The 18,564-nt window shown below is 42.5% G+C and overlaps 2 protein-coding genes across 2 annotated transcripts in view; one reads left to right on the forward strand and one right to left on the reverse strand.

Annotated features, from left to right (window-relative positions):
* ireb2 (iron-responsive element binding protein 2) overlaps window positions 1-7,601 on the reverse strand; it is a 38,966-nt gene extending 31,365 nt beyond the window's left edge. Inside the window, exons 1-2 of the mRNA XM_053640965.1 lie at window positions 7,483-7,601; window positions 1,270-1,365 (exon numbers count right to left, since the gene is read on the reverse strand). Of these exons, the coding sequence (XP_053496940.1) occupies window positions 1,270-1,365; window positions 7,483-7,507 (121 nt within the window). The 5' untranslated portion in view covers window positions 7,508-7,601. The remainder of the gene's footprint in view (window positions 1-1,269; window positions 1,366-7,482) is intronic.
* Window positions 7,602-7,645: 44 nt separating this feature from the next.
* Window positions 7,646-18,535, forward strand: slc25a44a (solute carrier family 25 member 44a). Its single transcript, XM_053640966.1, has 4 exons — window positions 7,646-7,851; window positions 9,019-9,710; window positions 10,963-11,090; window positions 16,950-18,535. Exons 2-4 carry the CDS (start codon window positions 9,077-9,079, stop codon window positions 17,139-17,141), a joined length of 954 nt encoding a protein of 317 aa, XP_053496941.1. The 5' UTR covers window positions 7,646-7,851; window positions 9,019-9,076; the 3' UTR covers window positions 17,142-18,535.
* Window positions 18,536-18,564: the final 29 nt, after the last annotated feature.

An 18,564-nucleotide genomic window follows, 5' to 3' on the forward strand; every position in this document is an offset into this window, starting at 1 on the left:
TCACATACACAGGTTTAATATAATGTGCAACAATGTTATGCGACACATGTCAGTTTACAATACATTTGCTAATACCAGAGAACAGAAAATCAAAATAGGAATTGCTGAAAAGCATTCACCCTGTCGTCGAGAGCTTCGAATCTCAATGATGCCACAGTCATCCGTGGACAGGAGTCAAGAGAGCAAAACCGGCCCTGTTCTCTGGGTGAGAATGATGGCTTACTCTCGCTCTCTCTCTCTCTCCTGTCAATCACAATGTCACTAGCCAATCTAGATCATGTATGAGGAAGGAGGCGCATAGCGCTTTCCTCCATGAGCATTACGCTTCTCTGCGACTCAGCACGAGTTTGCCGTCTTCACTTGTCCCGAAGGACATGTTTTGATTTTGGACAAACTACTAATTGTATTTTTGTTGAGACTTAGTGAAGTTCAAGTGCTGAATTTTGTGTGTTGTTCCCAGGACCTTCTTACATCACTTCCGAACAGCTTGTGTTTCTGAAAGTAGCGTTTAACAGCAGTGTTTAACACAAGTTTGAGTAGAAAATTTTAATTACTGTATGTAAATTGTGTGTAATGTTTATTTTATACTATCGTGTCTGTTCTTTTTTCCCCCTCCCCACTTCGGTTTTGTCAATCCCACCCACTAGCTAATTCTCCGCTTCCAATAAGACACGTTGAAGGCAACCTCTACATCTCTCTGCAGTGTAACACTCTGAAGAAAGCGCTTTCCGTCGTCTTCCGCATCCACGATTGGCGAGTGTCGCAGTGACCAACAAGGGAGAAAGAGTATGCTCCTCCCACATAGAGAACAGAGGTAATTGCATGCGCCGTGACCTCTTCGGGATTCAAACTCGTGATAACAGGGTGAACTTTTTCTGTTGCGCCACTTGAGTTCATGTCTGTTCTTTTATTTATTTATTTTTTTAAATAAAGGGTGCCAATAATTCTGAAGGGCACTGTATAATATTCCTATTCCATACATCCTCTCAGCTTTATTTATTGCTGAAAACATCAAATTCCATGCTTTCAAGCTGTGGAAATGATGAAAGTACACTCTTTCTAAAGTTTTCACATAAATCAGCTAAACATTAACCACTGCCGAGAAAAATCCTCATGACTGGAACATTTCCAGGCAGCGCCACACACTCCAAGCTATGGTCTACCTTCAAATTAATCAATCAGTCATGGGTATGTTGTACATCAACCGACTTCCTGGAACATGGAAGAAGCCTGGCAAAGAAATGGGCTTGTTTTCTTCACTGTACTCACCATACTTGGGATCTCCAAGCTTCTGAGGATTGAAATATTTTCTAATGTCATTTTTCTTGCTTGGTAAGGTGTCAATCAAATGGCCAAACGGGTGATCTGCAAAAAAAAAATAGATATAACAGAATAAAAGTCTAATTTCAGCAAGTAATGTGTAATGTGCCACAGCTGGCACATTACACCACAGATTAGAAACGCAGGAGGACCATATTTAACGAAAGAGGAAAAGAAAAAGGGTCAGGGGGTGTGAGAAAGATACACCAACTTTCTTTCTTTTTTTTCTAAACAGCCTATCTATGGCGTTGTGAGCTTGGTGCTTGATTCTGCTCCAAACCAGCACGGAATTTGTCAAAATTTCTCAAATAATGCTATACGATAAAAACACGACTGGTTCCTCCATTACCGCAACAGTGTTTCCCTCTTTGGTGAGGAAACCAAAGAAACCCAAGATCATCTCTGTGAGGTTGTGTTGCAATTCCAGCTGAAGTCTAGCGTGGTTCTCTCTCAGTGAGAAAGTGATCCTGAACCGGCACAAAAACAGGAAGTGGACAGAGCGTTCCATGTGTTTTGGGTCGCGGACGACGTTTTACCGTAGTTCATGAGCCGCTAATCTGAGACAAAACAACAGAGCTGCAGTGCAGCAGTGGCCTCTGGAGATTTGGACTGATAAACAAAACGTGTAATTAAACAGTGGATGTGTTATACAAAATGGTTTAAACTAGTCTTTCCTGTAATTAACTAGTAATATATTGAGTGTGATTTCTACACATGCCTGGCTAAGTGTTTACTTTTTTTCTGTCATCGTATTTAAGACCAATAAATGAAGGAGATTTACATCAATTTTGCTCCGATTCGGACTCAGGAACCGGAATAATAGGTGCGAAAGCGCTCTGAGGGAACTGAGCACAGAGAACACATGAACATGATTCAGCATCCATTTGCTTTCTGCAATAGAACCATGTTAGAGTTCCCTCAGAATCGTACTGAGATCACCTCGCTCACATGATCCAGTTGTGTTGGTCTGCACCCGAGTCCAAATGCTGTGCTCTCACCTGCGCAAACAAATCACAGCGAAGAAGAAAACGCACCGGGGTTCAGTTTATATGGACTAAAAACACTTCATATATGAAAGCGTCTGAACGAGGTGGACTGCGTCTGTCACGGTCTGATGCTAAACTGATCCAAAGGACAGAGCTAAAGTGCTGCAGAAGAAAATAAACGGTGAGCACATAAACAAAATATCTGTAATGTAGATCCATCCATCCCACTCCTCCTATCCAGGGTCTCAGGGAGCCTGAACCTGGAAATGTTCATCAGCCTACAACGCATGTCTTTGGACTGGAGGAGGAAACCGGAGTACCTGCAGGCAACTCCCGAAGCATGAGGAGACCATGCAGACTCCATGCACGAAGGGCAGAGAAGGGTATCAAACCCCCAACCCCCCGAGGGGCGAGGCAAACATGCTAACCACCTGGTAAACCCGTGTTCGACTTTTCCTGCCGTATTTCTAACCAGCGAATGAAAAGCGCTGGATGAGGAGCCACGTTTTCAGTCTTACACACTCCTCAGTCAACAGGTTTTTGCATTTTGGTTTGTTTAATTATGTGCAGCGTGAAACTAAACCAAGCAGCAAATGAACCAAAATGACCGATTTCACACCAGTTAGGTACTTTCTACTTCTCAGCTGTTGCCCTTCAAAATAAAACAGCACTTAAGGGGAACGGCGGCGATTTAAACACGAGCTGAAATGTGCTGAAACGTTCCGATTCAGCAGGACTTTCAGCATGTAGAATGGACTATTACCCTAGGTCAGGAAGATTTCCCCTTCTTTCATGGCACTGTAAGACGTGTGTGGGCTTGGAGCAGGTTTCGGAGCAACTTTACCTGAGTTAATCATCATCATCATCATCATCACAAGAGCAGAGGTAGTCATTATGATGTTGACAGTAATCTGCAGAAAAGGAGCCACTTTGGCTGTTTTTCCACAAAGAGACCTTTCAGGAACGGTGATGATCAAATCTCTAACAACATAGAGCTTACAAAATAAACAAAAGAGGAAAGTTGTGTACATAAATGTCACTCGTGCTGAAAAGTAAACGTCCGGGCAGGACCAGCGTATACACGTTACACGTCTTTCAAAGATAAAACTTTAACGTAAGGGTTCGTTTTTCGGCATCTGTCATATTACTTCATGTTAACAAATGTTAAAGGGGATTATTCGGCAACAAAAAGACGTAAGACAGACACACAGAACGGTACAAAGAGGCGAGAAGTGGCGCTGAGAAAGAGTGTAGATTCATGCAGCTTATCGGTGACGTCCAAGATCTGATCTCCATTAGAGCAGAGCGATTACGAAATAATATCGATATCATGAGAAATGACATCATGACACACTTTGCTAAAAAAAAGTTATTTATTTATTATTTTGAACTATTTTAATAACGGAACGGAAGCTGTTGATTTGATGTCTTTTTTTAATGTTATCTGTAAATTTGTGCATTTCTATTACAGATTTCTTTTATTTTTGTAGGCATGAAATAAAAGCATCAACTTCAGTTTAACAGTTCTTCTGTTTTATTTGAATGATTTTTAAGCAACCTTAGTTTGCTAGCTAAATTAACATCTATATATTTATATATACACACACACACACACACACACACACACATATACATACTATGATATATATTGTGCATGACAGAACTTTCCTCAAGTATTGTGATACAATACAGAGTGTATGTCGAAAAGTTTGTGCACACCTGACCATCACACCTGCACATGCTTGTTGAACATCCCGTTCCAGATTTACTCCACCATTACGGTTATAATAAGCTCCACTCTTCTGGGAAAGATTTCCATTAGATTTTGGAGCATGGCTGCGAGCACAAGAGCATTAGTGAGGAGGTCTGGGTACAGTCGGTGTTCCAGTTCATCCCGAACGTGTTGAGTGGGGTTGAGGTCAGGGCTCTGTACAGGACACTCGAGTTCTTCCACTCCAACCTTCACACACCACGTCCTCATGCTGGAAATTATAATGCTACAGCATACACAGACATTCTAGATAATTCTGTCCTTCCATGTTTGTAGCAACACACACGAGTGTGATGGTCAGGTGTCCACTCGTATCGTCCATGATATCCCGGTACCCGTGATACTGACGATATAGTTCATGACGTGTTTACGTTACGCGGCGTGGGCATCTCACGCAGAAAGAGAACAAGCATGGCAGAGGGCGGAGTTTCAACCTTAGATGAGGAAGAAGAATGAATCCATTTAAAAGGATACAACGTTCATTCCTCAGGGGTTGGTGTTTGGATTCTCACTAGAATTTTAATTTGCGAATAAAATTCATATTCTATTTTTTAGCCTACTTAATTGGCATCGTTTCGTATCTGGTGATGGTCAGGATTAAGTTTCAGTTTTTGTATGGCTCTAAAGACTGTACACTGATATGACCTGCAGCCAAAAAGGTAGTATTTAAAAAAACTTTACCATTTTCATATCGTCATTTATATCATTATCGCAAAAAATTAAAAACCGTGATCTAGTTTTAAGTCTGTATCGCACGTCCCTGGTGTCCACAAACTTTTTGGCCATATTGTGCATATTTACTTGTCATATCGCTCAGTCGGGTTGCCAGGACTGTAAAACATCACCTGGAGTGATGAAGAGGTGTATGTGAATAAGCATGACTGAGGTGCATTATTTACGCCATGCTTTATTTTGTCTTTGAAGGAGAAACTACAAGAAGGTCACCAAGCAATGTAGTTCTCAGAATGGTTGCCAAGCAACACACAGACATAGAGGAAAGCATGCTTAAATATTGGGGTGGTTCTTAACATTTATCTGGATTGTGCAATTGTTGGAGTAGAGGTACAGGAGTGTTTGACTGTGGACGGGTGCGCCAGCATCTTCTCTCGTTGTAGTTTGGGGGCCGGTACGACTGCAGGGACGAGTCACATTTATGCCTCAGTCTCTGACATGATTTCTTTTGCTTCTAAGCCAGCATCAGAGAGTTTTTGTACAGCGGTGCTAAAACATCAGAGTTTCACATAAGTCCTAAAAGTAGATAAAGAGAACCTGATTAAACAAAATGAGACAAAATTATTATACTTGGTCATTTATTTATTGAGGAAAATGATCCAATATTACATATCTGTGAGTGGTAAAAGTATGTGAATCTTTGTTTTCAGTATGTGGTGTGACCTCCTTGTGCAGCAATAACTGCAGATAAACATTTGTGGTATCTGTTGATCAGTCCTGCACATCACCTTGGAGGAATTTCAGCCCGTTACTCAGTACAGAACAGCTTCAACTCTGGGATGTTGGTGGGTGTCCTCACATGAACTTCTTGCTTCAGGTTCTTCCACAACATTTCTACTGGATTAAGGTCAGAACGTTGACTTGGAAATTCCAAAACATTAACTTCATTCTTCTTTAACCGTTCTTTGGTAGAATGACTTGTGTGCTTAGGGTTGTTGTCTTACTACATGACACACTTTCTCTTGAGATTCAGTTCACAGACAGATATCCTGACATTTTCCTTTAGTATTCAGTGGTATACTACAGAAATCATTGTCCAATCAATGATGGCGAGTCGTCCTGGCCCAGATGCACCAAAACAGGTTTAAACCATGATACTACCAGCACCATGTTTCACAGATGAGATAAGGTTCTTATGCTGGAATGCAGTGTTTTCCTTTCTCCAAACATAACCCTTCTCATTTAAACCAAAACTTCTATTTTGGTCTCATCTGTCCAGAGAACATTTTTCCATTAGCCTTCTGGCTCGTCCACGTGATCTTTAACAAACTGCAGACAGGCAGCAATGTTCTTTTTGGAGAGCAGTGGCTTTCTCCTTGTAACCCTGCCATGCACACCATTGTTGTTCAGTGTTCTCCTGATGGTGGACTCATGAACATTAGTCAATGTGAGAGGCCTTTAGTTGGGTAGAAGTTACCCTGGTTCCTCTGTGACCTCGTGGACTATTACATGTATTGTTCTTGGAGTGATCTTTGTTGGTCTCCACTCCTGGGGAGGGGAACAATGGACTTGAATTTCCTCCATTTGTACACAATCTGTCTGACTGTGGATTGGTGGAGTCCAAACTCTTTACAGATTATGTAACCTTTTCCAGTCCGATGAGCTTCAACAACTCTTTCTCTGAGGTCTTCAGAAGTCTCCTTTATTCATTCCAAGATACACTTCCACAAACATGTGTGGTGAAGATCAGACTCTGATAGATCCCTGTTCTTTAATAAAACAGGGCTCTCACTCACTCACACCTGATCATCATCCCACTGATTACAAACACCTGACTCTAATCTCACCTTCAAATTAACTGCTAATCCTAAACGTTCACATACTTTTACCCCTCACAGATATGTAATACTGGATCCTTCTCCTTGATAAATAAATGACCAAGTATAATATTTTTGTCTCGTTTGTTTAACTGGGTTCTCTTTGTCTACGTTTATGACTTGTGTGAAAATCTGATGATATTTTAAGTCATATTTAAGCAGAAATGTAGATTGTATTATACACAGTGTGGAAGGAGGAAAGTCCCCTGCTGTAAACATCATCAGACAAAAACAATCCTCATCCACAGGCTTCTGTATTCTCCAGGGGAAGAAAGAGAATAGTAATACATGAACTGATTATGAAAAACACACAAAGACCTCACAGCCTTTAATTGCAGTAAAGGGGGAAAGTGGGGAGGGAACTGGGGTGTTTTTCTTCTTATCTCTGCACCATACAGCACTCCTACTCCAAATGGTCAGCTAAAGATTACGGAACTGCGTGACTTTAAAGCGTTATAACGCCCCCCCATCACACACACACACACACACAATTAGGATGTGAAACCTGTATAATATGCCATGACATTTCGCTCACACAATTCGTGCTGAAATATCCTCCAGGTGTTAGAACGTGTCTGGAGTTTGATATTTGCTTGCTTGTTTGTTTGTTTGTTTATTATTGCTGTTGTTGTTGAAATCTCTACTCAGCCGGCTCTACACTTATCTACAGGCTAGCTTAGCCACTTAGCTTACACTTCAAAGAAAATAGGGCCACGCAAGATCCAGCCTAAAAGCCTGCGTGTTGAAATATCCTCATCGCGTCCGCTTTGTGTAGATGACGACGCGCACATCTGTTTACTCGGATCATTTAAACACAAAGGAAATCGCTGAGAATTATTCAAACACAACCTCTTACCTTGATGTGAGGAAGTGAGCGCCATGATGACTTCTGAAATGAACACGATTCCACTAGCGAGGAGGTATGGCAACGCCCTCTACCAAACCAACCAATCATAAGAGAAGACAGCTGTCAAACAAGCCACGCCCCCTTCGTCTCGTGACGTCACGGCGCGCGACGGAAGTACAACGGTTGAAGAACTCACGCTTGTGAAACCTTTAACGTTATGACTTATTTTATTTTATTTCAAAAACATGGAGGCGGTCGGTCGTCGATAGGGTTTTTATCTTTTTAAAAAAATAATACAGCTTTTAATTGTATTTTTTTTAAATCATGATGATCAGTAGTTAGGTATACGGGAGGCGGAAATGATGGCAAGCTAAGCTGGTAAGTTGATGTTGTGTTTAAGAGAGAGGTCATGAGACCTGTCATGATGTTCCTAACGCAGACGACCCAGCTGGGTTTCTGTTTTTAATGACCTTCCGTGCGTTCTCGTGTGGAGTATTTCAGCACAGGATATAAATGTCGAAATGACACACACACAAAAGGTGAAGGAGGTAGAGAAAAGGGTTGGAGCTCTGTCTCCTGTACATGTGAGGCTCATCATGGAGGAGGAGGAGGTCACACATTCCATCCCATGTTTCATTATCTGTTCATAGTATCATACTTTAATATTGAAATTCATTTAAATTGCATAAATATTTACAACATGATGTGTATATTTAATTATTCACAACATCCACATGTTTTAAAACCTTTTAATTTGTTAAAAAAAAAAAAAATTGTGTCTGTGTAAATATAGTGCACTGTCTGGCCAAAAGTATGTGGACACCTGACCATCACACTTCTTCTATGTCCTTGCTGAACGTCTCTTTCCAGATTTATTCCCTCCTTTGCTGTTATAATAAGCTCTGCTCTTCTTTACAGTAGATTTTTTACAAGAGCGTTAGTGAGGTCAAAGAATTACTGATGTTGGGATGATGAGGAGGTCTGGCGTGCAGTCAGTGTTCCAGTTCATCCCAAAGGTGTTTAGTGGGGTTGAGGTCAGGACACTCGAGTTCTTCCACTCCAACCTTCACACACCACGTCTTCATGGAGCTCGGGTTGGGTCATGCTGGAACAGGTTTGGGCCTCTTAGTTCCAGTGAAGGCAGATTGTAAAACTACAGCATACAAAGACATTCTGTACAACTGTGTGCTTTCAACTTCATGGCAACGATTTAGGGAAGAACAGAAGATGAGTGTCATGTGTCCACAGACTTTTGGCCATATTGTGTGTCTAAAGGTAGTTAGTTGCATTGCCCTTTGAACACGCTGATGGTCTGTGAAACGCACCTCACACACATATCACTCTGGTGGGCAAATGTCATTTCAAGACCTTTGATCTATAGACACAACAGCAGGTGCTGAACTCTTTTGCTGAACTCCACACATCTGGTGACTTGTTTTAAGGAATCCTCTCTGGCTGCGAAGAAGGGGCTAAATGAGATTTTGTCAAAGATGCTTCCTGATATGCTTTTACTCTGACCTGTTCCTGTTCTTCATGCCTCTGTAGGTTGACGGGCAGGTGCGGCGCAGGGCCTGTCCCATGAAGTTTGCCGTCAGCTGGAACGATGCAGCAGAAACGGAACATCCGGATCATAGAATGGGAAGACCTGGACAAGAGGAAGTTCTATTCCCTCGGCGTGTTCATGACTTTAACCACACGCATCACCGTCTACCCCTTCACCCTGATCCGAACCCGGCTGCAGGTCCAGAAGGGGAAGTCGCTTTACAGCGGCACATTTGACGCCTTCTGTAAGATCCTTAAAGCTGAAGGCGTGCGGGGATTGTACCGGGGCTTCATGGTTAACTCCTTCACGCTGATCTCAGGTCAAGCCTACATTACCACCTATGAGCTGGTTAGGAAGTATGTCTCTCAGTATTCCTCCAGTAACACCGTCAAGTCTCTGGTGGCCGGTGGCTGTGCCTCGCTGGTGGCCCAGAGCATCACCGTGCCCATCGACATGGTCTCCCAGCAGCTCATGATGCAAGGCCAGGGGGAACATCTCACACGCTTTAAGCTCAAAAATAAGATGGACGTCGCCACATCTAAGCACAGAGTGACTTTTGGGCAGACCCGAGACATTACCGTGCAGATTTTTGCTGCAGACGGTTTTCGGGGTTTTTACCGTGGCTATGTGGCATCTCTTCTCACCTACATCCCTAACAGTGCAGTGTGGTGGCCTTTTTATCACTTTTATGCAGGTGCTCTTATGTCTTACTGTCCTCATGGACATGCTTCCTCTGCTATTACACACACCCCTCTCTGCTTCTGTGCCTTTCATCCATGTTATCCATCATAACACAATGTATTGATATACACTTATTTAGTAGCGTGATGATGTATATTTGTTTTAAACTCAGAAACAGAGTAGGGCACCTCAAGTGCGCATGTTGTAGCATGTTGAGCTGAGCTACAGAATCCTCTGCTTGTTTTGGTTCTGTGGCTTGACGGTGGTAGTCGTGTAATCCAGTTCGTTCTCACACGCTGAGATGCTGTGCATTTACACAGCAGGATTTCAGCCTTATGACGGATTCGTTCTGGTCTCCCGTTTCTGTGCAAGGAGTGGCCATGTCCTGGTGTGTTTAGTGTAATTATTCCTGTGTGTTTTGGCTTTTAACTGCTGACGAAGAGAATCTGAGCCAGAATAACAACCAAAAACATCAGCTTCTGTTAAAGATTATAGGTTATTTTAGGTTATTTATACCACATATCATCATTCATTCATTCATTCATTCATTTATCTCCAAGTAACTGCTTTATCCTCGTCAGGGTCATGCTGGATCTGGAGTAGAGGTGTTATAGGACTTTTATTAATCCCATTTCTCATTATTCATTTAAACCGTAGCAACACTGACCGGGATTACTGAAGACGAATGCATGAACCCGACCCAATACGCTCCCATGATCTTACACTCCTGTGTTAATGAGCACAGCTTCTTTTTTTTTTTAATCCCCTGAGCTTCATGTGACTGCCGGAGAGTGAAAAAGGTCCTGTGACTTTTATGTTCCATGGGATCTCCAAATCCGATCCAGAACCTATACCAGGAATTCTGGGACGCAGAATCCTGTGAAATTCTGACAGGAAAACAGAGGAGGATTTATACCGTTATCGTGCACATTTAAACAACAAACTAGTCATTAGGTCGTGTTCATAACCCCAGTGTACATCAATAGTTTTATTATTTTGATAGTACAGCACTGGGTACAGCTGTTCTTGCCCTTTTTATGACTTTTCTATCAAGTCAAGTTACCACAAGCTGACTTAAAAAAAAAAAAAAAAAAAAAAGTACAGAAATGTGGTTCGGGTTTGTGGTTAGAGTTTGTGTGATATATAATCAGTTACCAAGTTTCAACATGTCACGACATCTGCGTTCCTTTGGAAAACAGAAGACCCCTTTTTGAATTTCTGTATGGTGTGTAGATTAATGCAGTGTGTGTTGTGTGCTGAAACAGAGCAGCTGTCGCGACTGGCCCCGTCCAACTGCCCTCACCTCCTCCTGCAGGCCGTGGCCGGGCCTATGGCTGCTGCCACCGCCTCCACCCTCACCAACCCCATGGACGTAGTGAGAGCCAGAGTGCAGGTAAACACACCGCCCGTTTGAGAGCTGAACAGAGTAGTGATTTTTTATCACGTAGAGATAAATAAGACTTTATAAGACAATAAGCCGTTGTGCATGTGCTCCTATGGGAAGCAACTGCTTTTAAATCATAGTGCAATTCCAAAGGAGGTCAGTTTTTTTCAGAGAAGTGCCCAGTGATGCATCCCAGTCAATCTGGTCCAGTGAGGAAAAACAAACATGGAGGACAAAGTGCCGGTGAAAAAAAATAAAATAAAAGACTCCTGTGAGAAATTATAAAAGATTTCTTGCCAAATTTCCAACATTACAATATAACTAAAAATAACAACTTGACTAATTTTGTTGCCTTCACCGGTACGCTATGTACCGTCCCACTTTATGTGTGGCAACACACAGATAAGTCGCACCAGCAGCTCCTCTTCTTGTGAAGACAAAGCAAAGGCAAACAGCTTCCTCATCACCAGAATTGCACCAAGCATTATTCAATCTTTATTACTTGTAATACTTAATCTAGCCAGCAAGCTGGGCTAGTTACAGTTGAGGCCAAAAGTTTAGCTACACCAAGGCTAAAGACATTCGGTTTTTCACAGCTCCACACATTTCATGTTCCGTACGTTTTCCGTGTTGAGTCGAGTAGAGCGTCTACTTTATTCCTGTCAGCGGTCATTTCAAAACAATCAATTTGAGACTGATTTATTTTGGCTTCAGATCACAATATCAGAATTCAAGTGGGTCAAATGTTTCCATACACCAAGTTCACTGTCTCAGGCGCATGGTGTCTTAGTGGTTAGCACGTTCGCCTCACGCCTCCAGGGTCGGGGGTTTCGATTCCCACCGTGGCCCTGTGTGTGTGGAGTTTGCATGTTCTCCCCCGTCTGCGGGGGTTTCCTCCGGGTACTCCGGTTTCCTCCCCCAGTCCAAAGACACGCATGGTAGGCTGATTGGCGTGTCTAAATTGTCCGTAGTGTATGAATGGGTGTGTGAGTGTGTATGTGATCGTGCCCTGTGATGGATTGGCACCCTGTCCAGGGTGTACCCCGCCTTGTGCCCGATGCTCCCTGGGATAGTCTCCAGGTTCCCCGTGACCCTGAAAAGGAGTAAGCGGTAGAAGATGGATGGATGGATGGATGGATGGAAGTTCACTGTCTCTTTAAACACTTGGAAGATTCCAGAAATTGATGTAATGACTTTGAGAAGCTTCTGATTGGTCAATTATCATAATTAGGAGTTAACCTGTGAAAGAGCACCTGTGACTGTATTTAAGGACCTACCTTTAGAGCCAGTGCCTTTTTTGCCTTGATGCGTACCATGGGAAAATCCAAGCACCTTTCCAAGACCTCGAAAACAAAACTGTGGCCCTCCACAAGCCCCAGTTCTTCCTCAGAAGCAATTTCTAAACAACTGAACAGCTGTACAAATAACTACATGCAAATATAAAACTCTTGGGCCCACCCAGACATTGCATCAGGAAAGTGGCACAAACTTGAGTGCGAAAGGTTCAACTGAACCCCAAGACAACAACAAAGGAACTGGTGAAGGAGTTGAAGGCATCGCATACTAAAGTATGTACATCCACCATTAAGAGAGTCTTATATCATCATGGCCTGACTGGCTGTTGCACAAGGAGGAAGTCGCTACTCCAAGACTGGCATAAAAAAATCCACACTGAAGTTTGCGGATGATCGCCAGCATTATGGAGGAGTGTTCTCTGGTCAGATGAAACAAGAATAGAGCTGTTCAGCCATAATGATCAGCGCTATGTATAGAGGAAAAATGGTGAGGCTTTTAATCTTAAGAACACCATCCCGACTGTGAAGCATGGTGGTGGCAGCATCATGTTATGGGCTTGTTTTGCTGTAAAAGGGACTGTTGCACTTCAGAAAATCGATGGCATCATGAGGAAGGAGTATTCTGTAGAAATACTGAAGCAGCACCTCAAGACATCAAAGACAAAGTTAAAATTTGGTCACAACTGAGTCTTCCAGCAGGACAATGATCCTGTTTAAGCCTCCAGAGTTGTCACAAAACGGATTAAGGACAACAAAGTGAACGTTTTGAGTGGCCATCACAAAGCCCTGACCTGAATCCAATAGAAAATTTGTGGACTGAACCGAGACAGCGTGTCTGAGCGAGGAGACCCACAAACCTGACTGAGTTACACTAGTTCTGTCAGGAGGAAACGGGCAAAAATTCCAGCAAAGTATTTTGAGAAGCAACAACGACACCAAATACTAACAAAGTGTATGTAAACATTTAACCAACTGAAAATCTGATCTAGTAAAATAATAGCTGAACTAAATGAGTCTCAGGGTTATTATTTAGAAATAATCTCTTATGGAAATAAAGTAGATGCCCTTACTGACTTGGAGAGTGTAACATGTAGCATGAAATGTGTGGAGTTTTGAGCCTAGGTGTATGTAAACCTTTGGCCTCATCTGTAGTTAGCTGACATTAGCTAGGGCTAATGATGATGATGTTAGATGATGATGTCGTTACAGCGTGCATGTCACATGAGCTGCTTTTATTTATATCAGAGCAAAAGGAGCTATGCCATTTTGTTCTGTAAAAAAAATTCCAATTGCGAAAGCATGCTAGACGTCCTCTTTATGGCAGCACAGGGAGCATCAGCAAGTTTCAGTTCTTACACGGTTCTGGAGTCACACCAAAAACATCAGCTTCTACCCAAATAGAGTCGATTTTGTTCTGTAGCGCTCTCTCTTCATGATGAATCACCTTTTTTGTTTCTGGTTTACTTCTTTCCCAGTCAATAATCTGACCCGGCTTTCTGATGTTGCCAGGACGTGCCTTACATTTAAAGTTAGCCTTTTGGTCTCAACTCTAATTCAAGACATTCAGCAGCAGTGTACGGTCCAGCTTTGCTTCGCACCCTGAGAGGCTCAGTAATCAGTGATCTTATGTCACTCCCGTCAGACTGGATTTATTTCCTCAGAGGTTCATCTTTCACCCAAATTTATGTAACTTGCATTTGAATAGTCGTATGAACCACATTTAATTTGTTTAAACCAACTTTAATTTGTTCGTTAGTTTTATTCGTACTTCGTTACAATATCTCTGTCGCCGTGAGCATGCAAAATCAAATTCATCATACAGTGGATACAAGTCTACACACCCCTGAAAACAAGATAAAAGCATGTCAGATCTTTTTCCACCTTTAGTGCGATATAGCAACCAACAGAATAAAAGTGAATAAAAAAAAATGTTTCCAAAAAAGAAAAAGGAAAACCTTGTAGTAATCTGGTTACACACTAATACTTTGTAATAAAGCACTCTGGTTTTGGGAGTCTTGATTTGGTGATTTTTATTCCACTATTCCTTGCAAAAATGCTCTAGTTCGATCACCTTGTGAGGGGATCTCCTGTGCACAAAAGTCATTCCTCAGGTTTTTGATAGGCTTTAGATCTGGGCTCTGTGACGTTCCAAAACATTTATCTTCTTCTTCTGAAGGCGTCCCTTTGCTGACACAGGATTTCTGTTTCGGGTCATTAGAAAGGGCTTCCACCTAGCCACCTGACCCCAGAATCCAGATGTGAAGAATACAAGAGATAATTAAAGGAGCAACTCCTTTAGGTTGCTGTATGGCTCTTGGCAGCCTTTCTGATAATATTTAGAGGGACGTCCTGTTCTTGATGATGTCACTGTGCTGCCCTATTTCTCCACTTGTTGATGACGGCCTTCATGGTGTTCCATGGTGCATCTAATGTTGTGGAAATTCTTTTGTCTCCCTCTCCTGATCGATACATTTCCACACCGAGATCCCGTACAGTATCTCACAAAAGTGAGTACACCCCTCACATTTTTGTAAATATTTGATTATATCTTTTCATGTGACTGAAGACTGAACACTGAAGAAATGACACTTTGCTACAATGTAAAGTAGTGAGTGTACAGCTTGTGTAACAGTGTAAATTTGCTGTCCCCTCAAAATAACTCAACATACAGCCATTAATGTCTAAACCGCTGGCAACGAAAGTGAGTACACCCCTAAGTGAAAATGTCCAAATTGGGCCCAAAGTGTCAATATTTTGTGTGGCCACCATTATTTTCCAGCACTGCCTTAACCCTCTTGGGCATGGAGTTCACCAGAGCTTCACAGGTTGCCACTGGAGTCCTCTTCCACTCCTCCATGACGACATCACGGAGCTGGTGGATGTTAGAGACCTTGTGCTCCGCCACCTTCCGTTTGAGGATGACCCACAGATGCTCAATAGGGTTTAGGTCTGGAGACATGCTTGGCCAGTCCATCACCTTCACCCTCAGCTTCTTTAGCAAGGCAGTGGTCATCTTGGAGGTGTGTTTGGGGTCGTTATCATGCAGGAATACTGCCCTGTGGCCCAGTCTTCGAAGGGAGGGGATCATGCTCTGCTTCAGTATATCACAGTACATGTTGGCATTCATGGTTCCCTCAATGAACTGTAGCTCCCCAGTGCCGGCACCACTCATGCAGCCCCAGACCATGACACTCCCACCACCATGCTTGACTGTAGGCAAGACACACTTGTCTTTGTACTCCTCACCTGGTTGCCGCCACACACGCTTGACACCATCTGAACAAATTAGGTTATTTTGGACTCATCAGACCACAGGACATGGTTCCAGTAATCCATGTCCTTAGTCTGCTTGTCTTCAGCAAACTGTTTGCGGGCTTTCTTGTGCATCATCTTTAGAAGAGGCTTCCTTCTGGGACGACAGCCATGCAGACCAATTTGATGCAGTGTGCGGCGTATGGTCTGAGCACTGACAGGCTGACCCCCCACCCCTTCAACCTCTGCAGCAATGCTGGCAGCACTCATACGTCTATTTCCCAAAGACAACCTCTGGATATGACGCTGAGCACGTGCACGCAACTTCTTTGGTGGACCATGGCGAGGCCTGTTCTGAGTGGAACCTGTCCTGTTAAACCGCTGTATGGTCTTGGTCACCATGCTGCAGCTCAGTGTCAGGGTTTTGGCAATCTTCTTATAGCCTAGGTCATCTGTATGTGAGGCAACAGTTCTTTTTTTCAGATCCTCAGAGAGTTCTTTGCCATGAGGTGCCATGTTGAACTTCCAGTGACCAGTATGAGGGAGTGTGAGAGCGATGACACCAAATTTAACCCACCTGCTCCCCATTCACACCTGAGACCTTGTAACAAGTCACATGACACCGGGGAGGGAAAATGACAAATTGGGCCCAATTTGGACATTTTCACTTAGGGGTGTACTCACTTTTGTTGCCAGCGGTTTAGACATTAATGGCTGTGTGTTGAGTTATTTTGAGGGGACAGCAAATTTACACTGTTACACAAGCTGTACACTCACTACTTTACATTGTAGCAAAGTGTCATTTCTTCAGTGTTGTCACATGAAAAGATATCATCAACTATTTACAAAAATGTGAGGGGTGTGCTCACTTTTGTGAGATACTGTACATGTTTTGTAAGCTCTTTGTGGACAATGTCTTCAGCAGTCAGATAAAACCAAGAAGATGTCAAGAAAATCCTACAGAATCAGAGTCATGTCATTGATGATGGGTGTACAATAATTACTTTTGAACATGAGTATGAATGTGATTAGCTCATTCTGAGCACAGTCACACGCACCATTATAAAAGTGTGCACACTTATGCATCCAGTTTATTGTAGGTTTTTTTATTTGTCTTTTTTTCCACCTGAATTTTGTTGGCTGCCGTGTCACGTTAAAGGTGGGAAAAAAAGATCTGATGTGATTTTATCCTGGTTTCATTTTTTACATCACAAAAAACCTGCAACTCCAACAGAGGTGTGTAGACTTTTTTATTTTATTGTTATAAATATCCACTGTATATGTTGGCTTGTATATAAATCATTTTTTCCCTCATTACAAGGTGGAAGGCCGTTCGTCAGTGATTGAAACATTTAACCAGCTCATGGCTGAGGAGGGCATGTGGGGCCTGACCAAGGGCCTCTCCGCTCGCATCATCTCCTCCTTGCCTACCTCCATCCTCATCGTCATCGGTTATGAGACGCTGAAGAGACTCAGCCTGCGGCCTGAGCTCGTCCACACCAGGCACTGGTGAAAAGCAGGGTGCGGTCCAGGACACACACACAAGGCCAACCCAAGCTGTGTGGGCTTTCCTGCCTTTTAACGTTGCCTTTTTAATATTTTAGCAGTTGATCGATATTATATTAGTTATAGTATATTTAGTGTATAGTAGTATATAGTATATTTTGTAAAATGTCACACACAGCTTCAGTAAAGTGTTATGAGCTATCCTGAATGTTAATATTTGATGTTTGGTGCCAAAATGTGAAGAAACGAATGCAAATCGAATCACAGCACACACACACCGAAGCAGAGTTGTGTAATCGGACAGGCTGAATTAAGCCTAATCTTTGTGTAAAGCGTACACATCGAACAGGCCTTGATTAAAAAAAATTAATTCCAACTTCTGCTAAACACGTTTGTAGAACGAAATGTAAAGTTGGGACAAGTGCAACCGATGGCTGTTCATCAGCTCTGGCCCGGATTTCAAAATGCTAATACTGACCAGGAACCATCCCTCGGGTGCTGCTCAGCGATACAAGCACTAACGATGTTACTTGATAAACACACCAAGCCTGGACAGATTAAATCTACACGCTTGAGTGAACTGATTTCCTTTTTTTTTTAAACCCCTCAGAGAGACACTGATATTTTCTACAGCATTTACGCTGCATGCGTGTTGTTTATCTTTTATCATTATCTTTGTGTGTGTACGGTTTCATAGTGAATTGTGGAGGTGTTCTTTTGGAAAGTATGATTCCTGGTGAAGTTTTAATCCCTGAGAAATATTTCTTAAAAATCACTTGAGCCTGTCATCTGAATCAGATGGGAATCATAAACAGATATGATGATCACGGTGAATGTATGTTGAGTCATGAATATGTGGTGAAACTGTTGACATGGTCTCCTTCAGTCCTTTTTGTGTTGTCTGCTCACAATTACCTTTTTTTTTTCCTGCACACAAACACACCTTGTATTGTAGGTAAAAAAGATGTGGGTGTGGCCAAAGTTTTAGACCTATCCTTATGTAGGATAAATTGATTCCTTCTATAATGCTTAAGTGTATAAACTTGTGTGTGTGATTAAACAAACAATGGCTAATTCCTACAAACATCTTGTGATGAGGATTTATATTTACAGATAGATAGACAGACATATACATAGAGAGAGGTCACGGTGTCTGTAGTGTGATTTGATGTCACTAATTTAAGATTTGTGAAGATAAGATCTGTTTACACTGCAGTTCTCCTTGCATAGGAGGACGAGCGGAGCAGACCTGCACGTGGCAGACGTATAAAATGTAACGCTAAAGAGGTTACATGGCTGTGACATGGGACATTTAAAAACGTGTACAAGCCCTCATATGCTTCAGTTCTGCTCTGGATGGCATGTGTGGTAAAGTGCAGCACGGAGTCTGATACCTGTAGACAACATCTCAATATTGTGTCGCTGAGTTG

The sequence above is a fragment of the Ictalurus furcatus genome, chromosome 14, assembly GCF_023375685.1.
Source record: "Ictalurus furcatus strain D&B chromosome 14, Billie_1.0, whole genome shotgun sequence".
Taxonomy (NCBI): Eukaryota; Metazoa; Chordata; class Actinopteri; order Siluriformes; family Ictaluridae; genus Ictalurus; species Ictalurus furcatus.

Excerpts from the sequence above, each read along its gene's own strand:
- slc25a44a (XM_053640966.1), top strand. The coding sequence starts at position 9,077 with ATGCAGCAGAAACGGAACATCCGGATCATAGAATGGGAAGACCTGGAC. Across the intron at positions 9,711-10,962 it reads TTTTTATCACTTTTATGCAG|AGCAGCTGTCGCGACTGGCC; the intron begins GTGCTCTTATGT and ends GTGCTGAAACAG. Across the intron at positions 11,091-16,949 it reads TAGTGAGAGCCAGAGTGCAG|GTGGAAGGCCGTTCGTCAGT; the intron begins GTAAACACACCG and ends CCTCATTACAAG.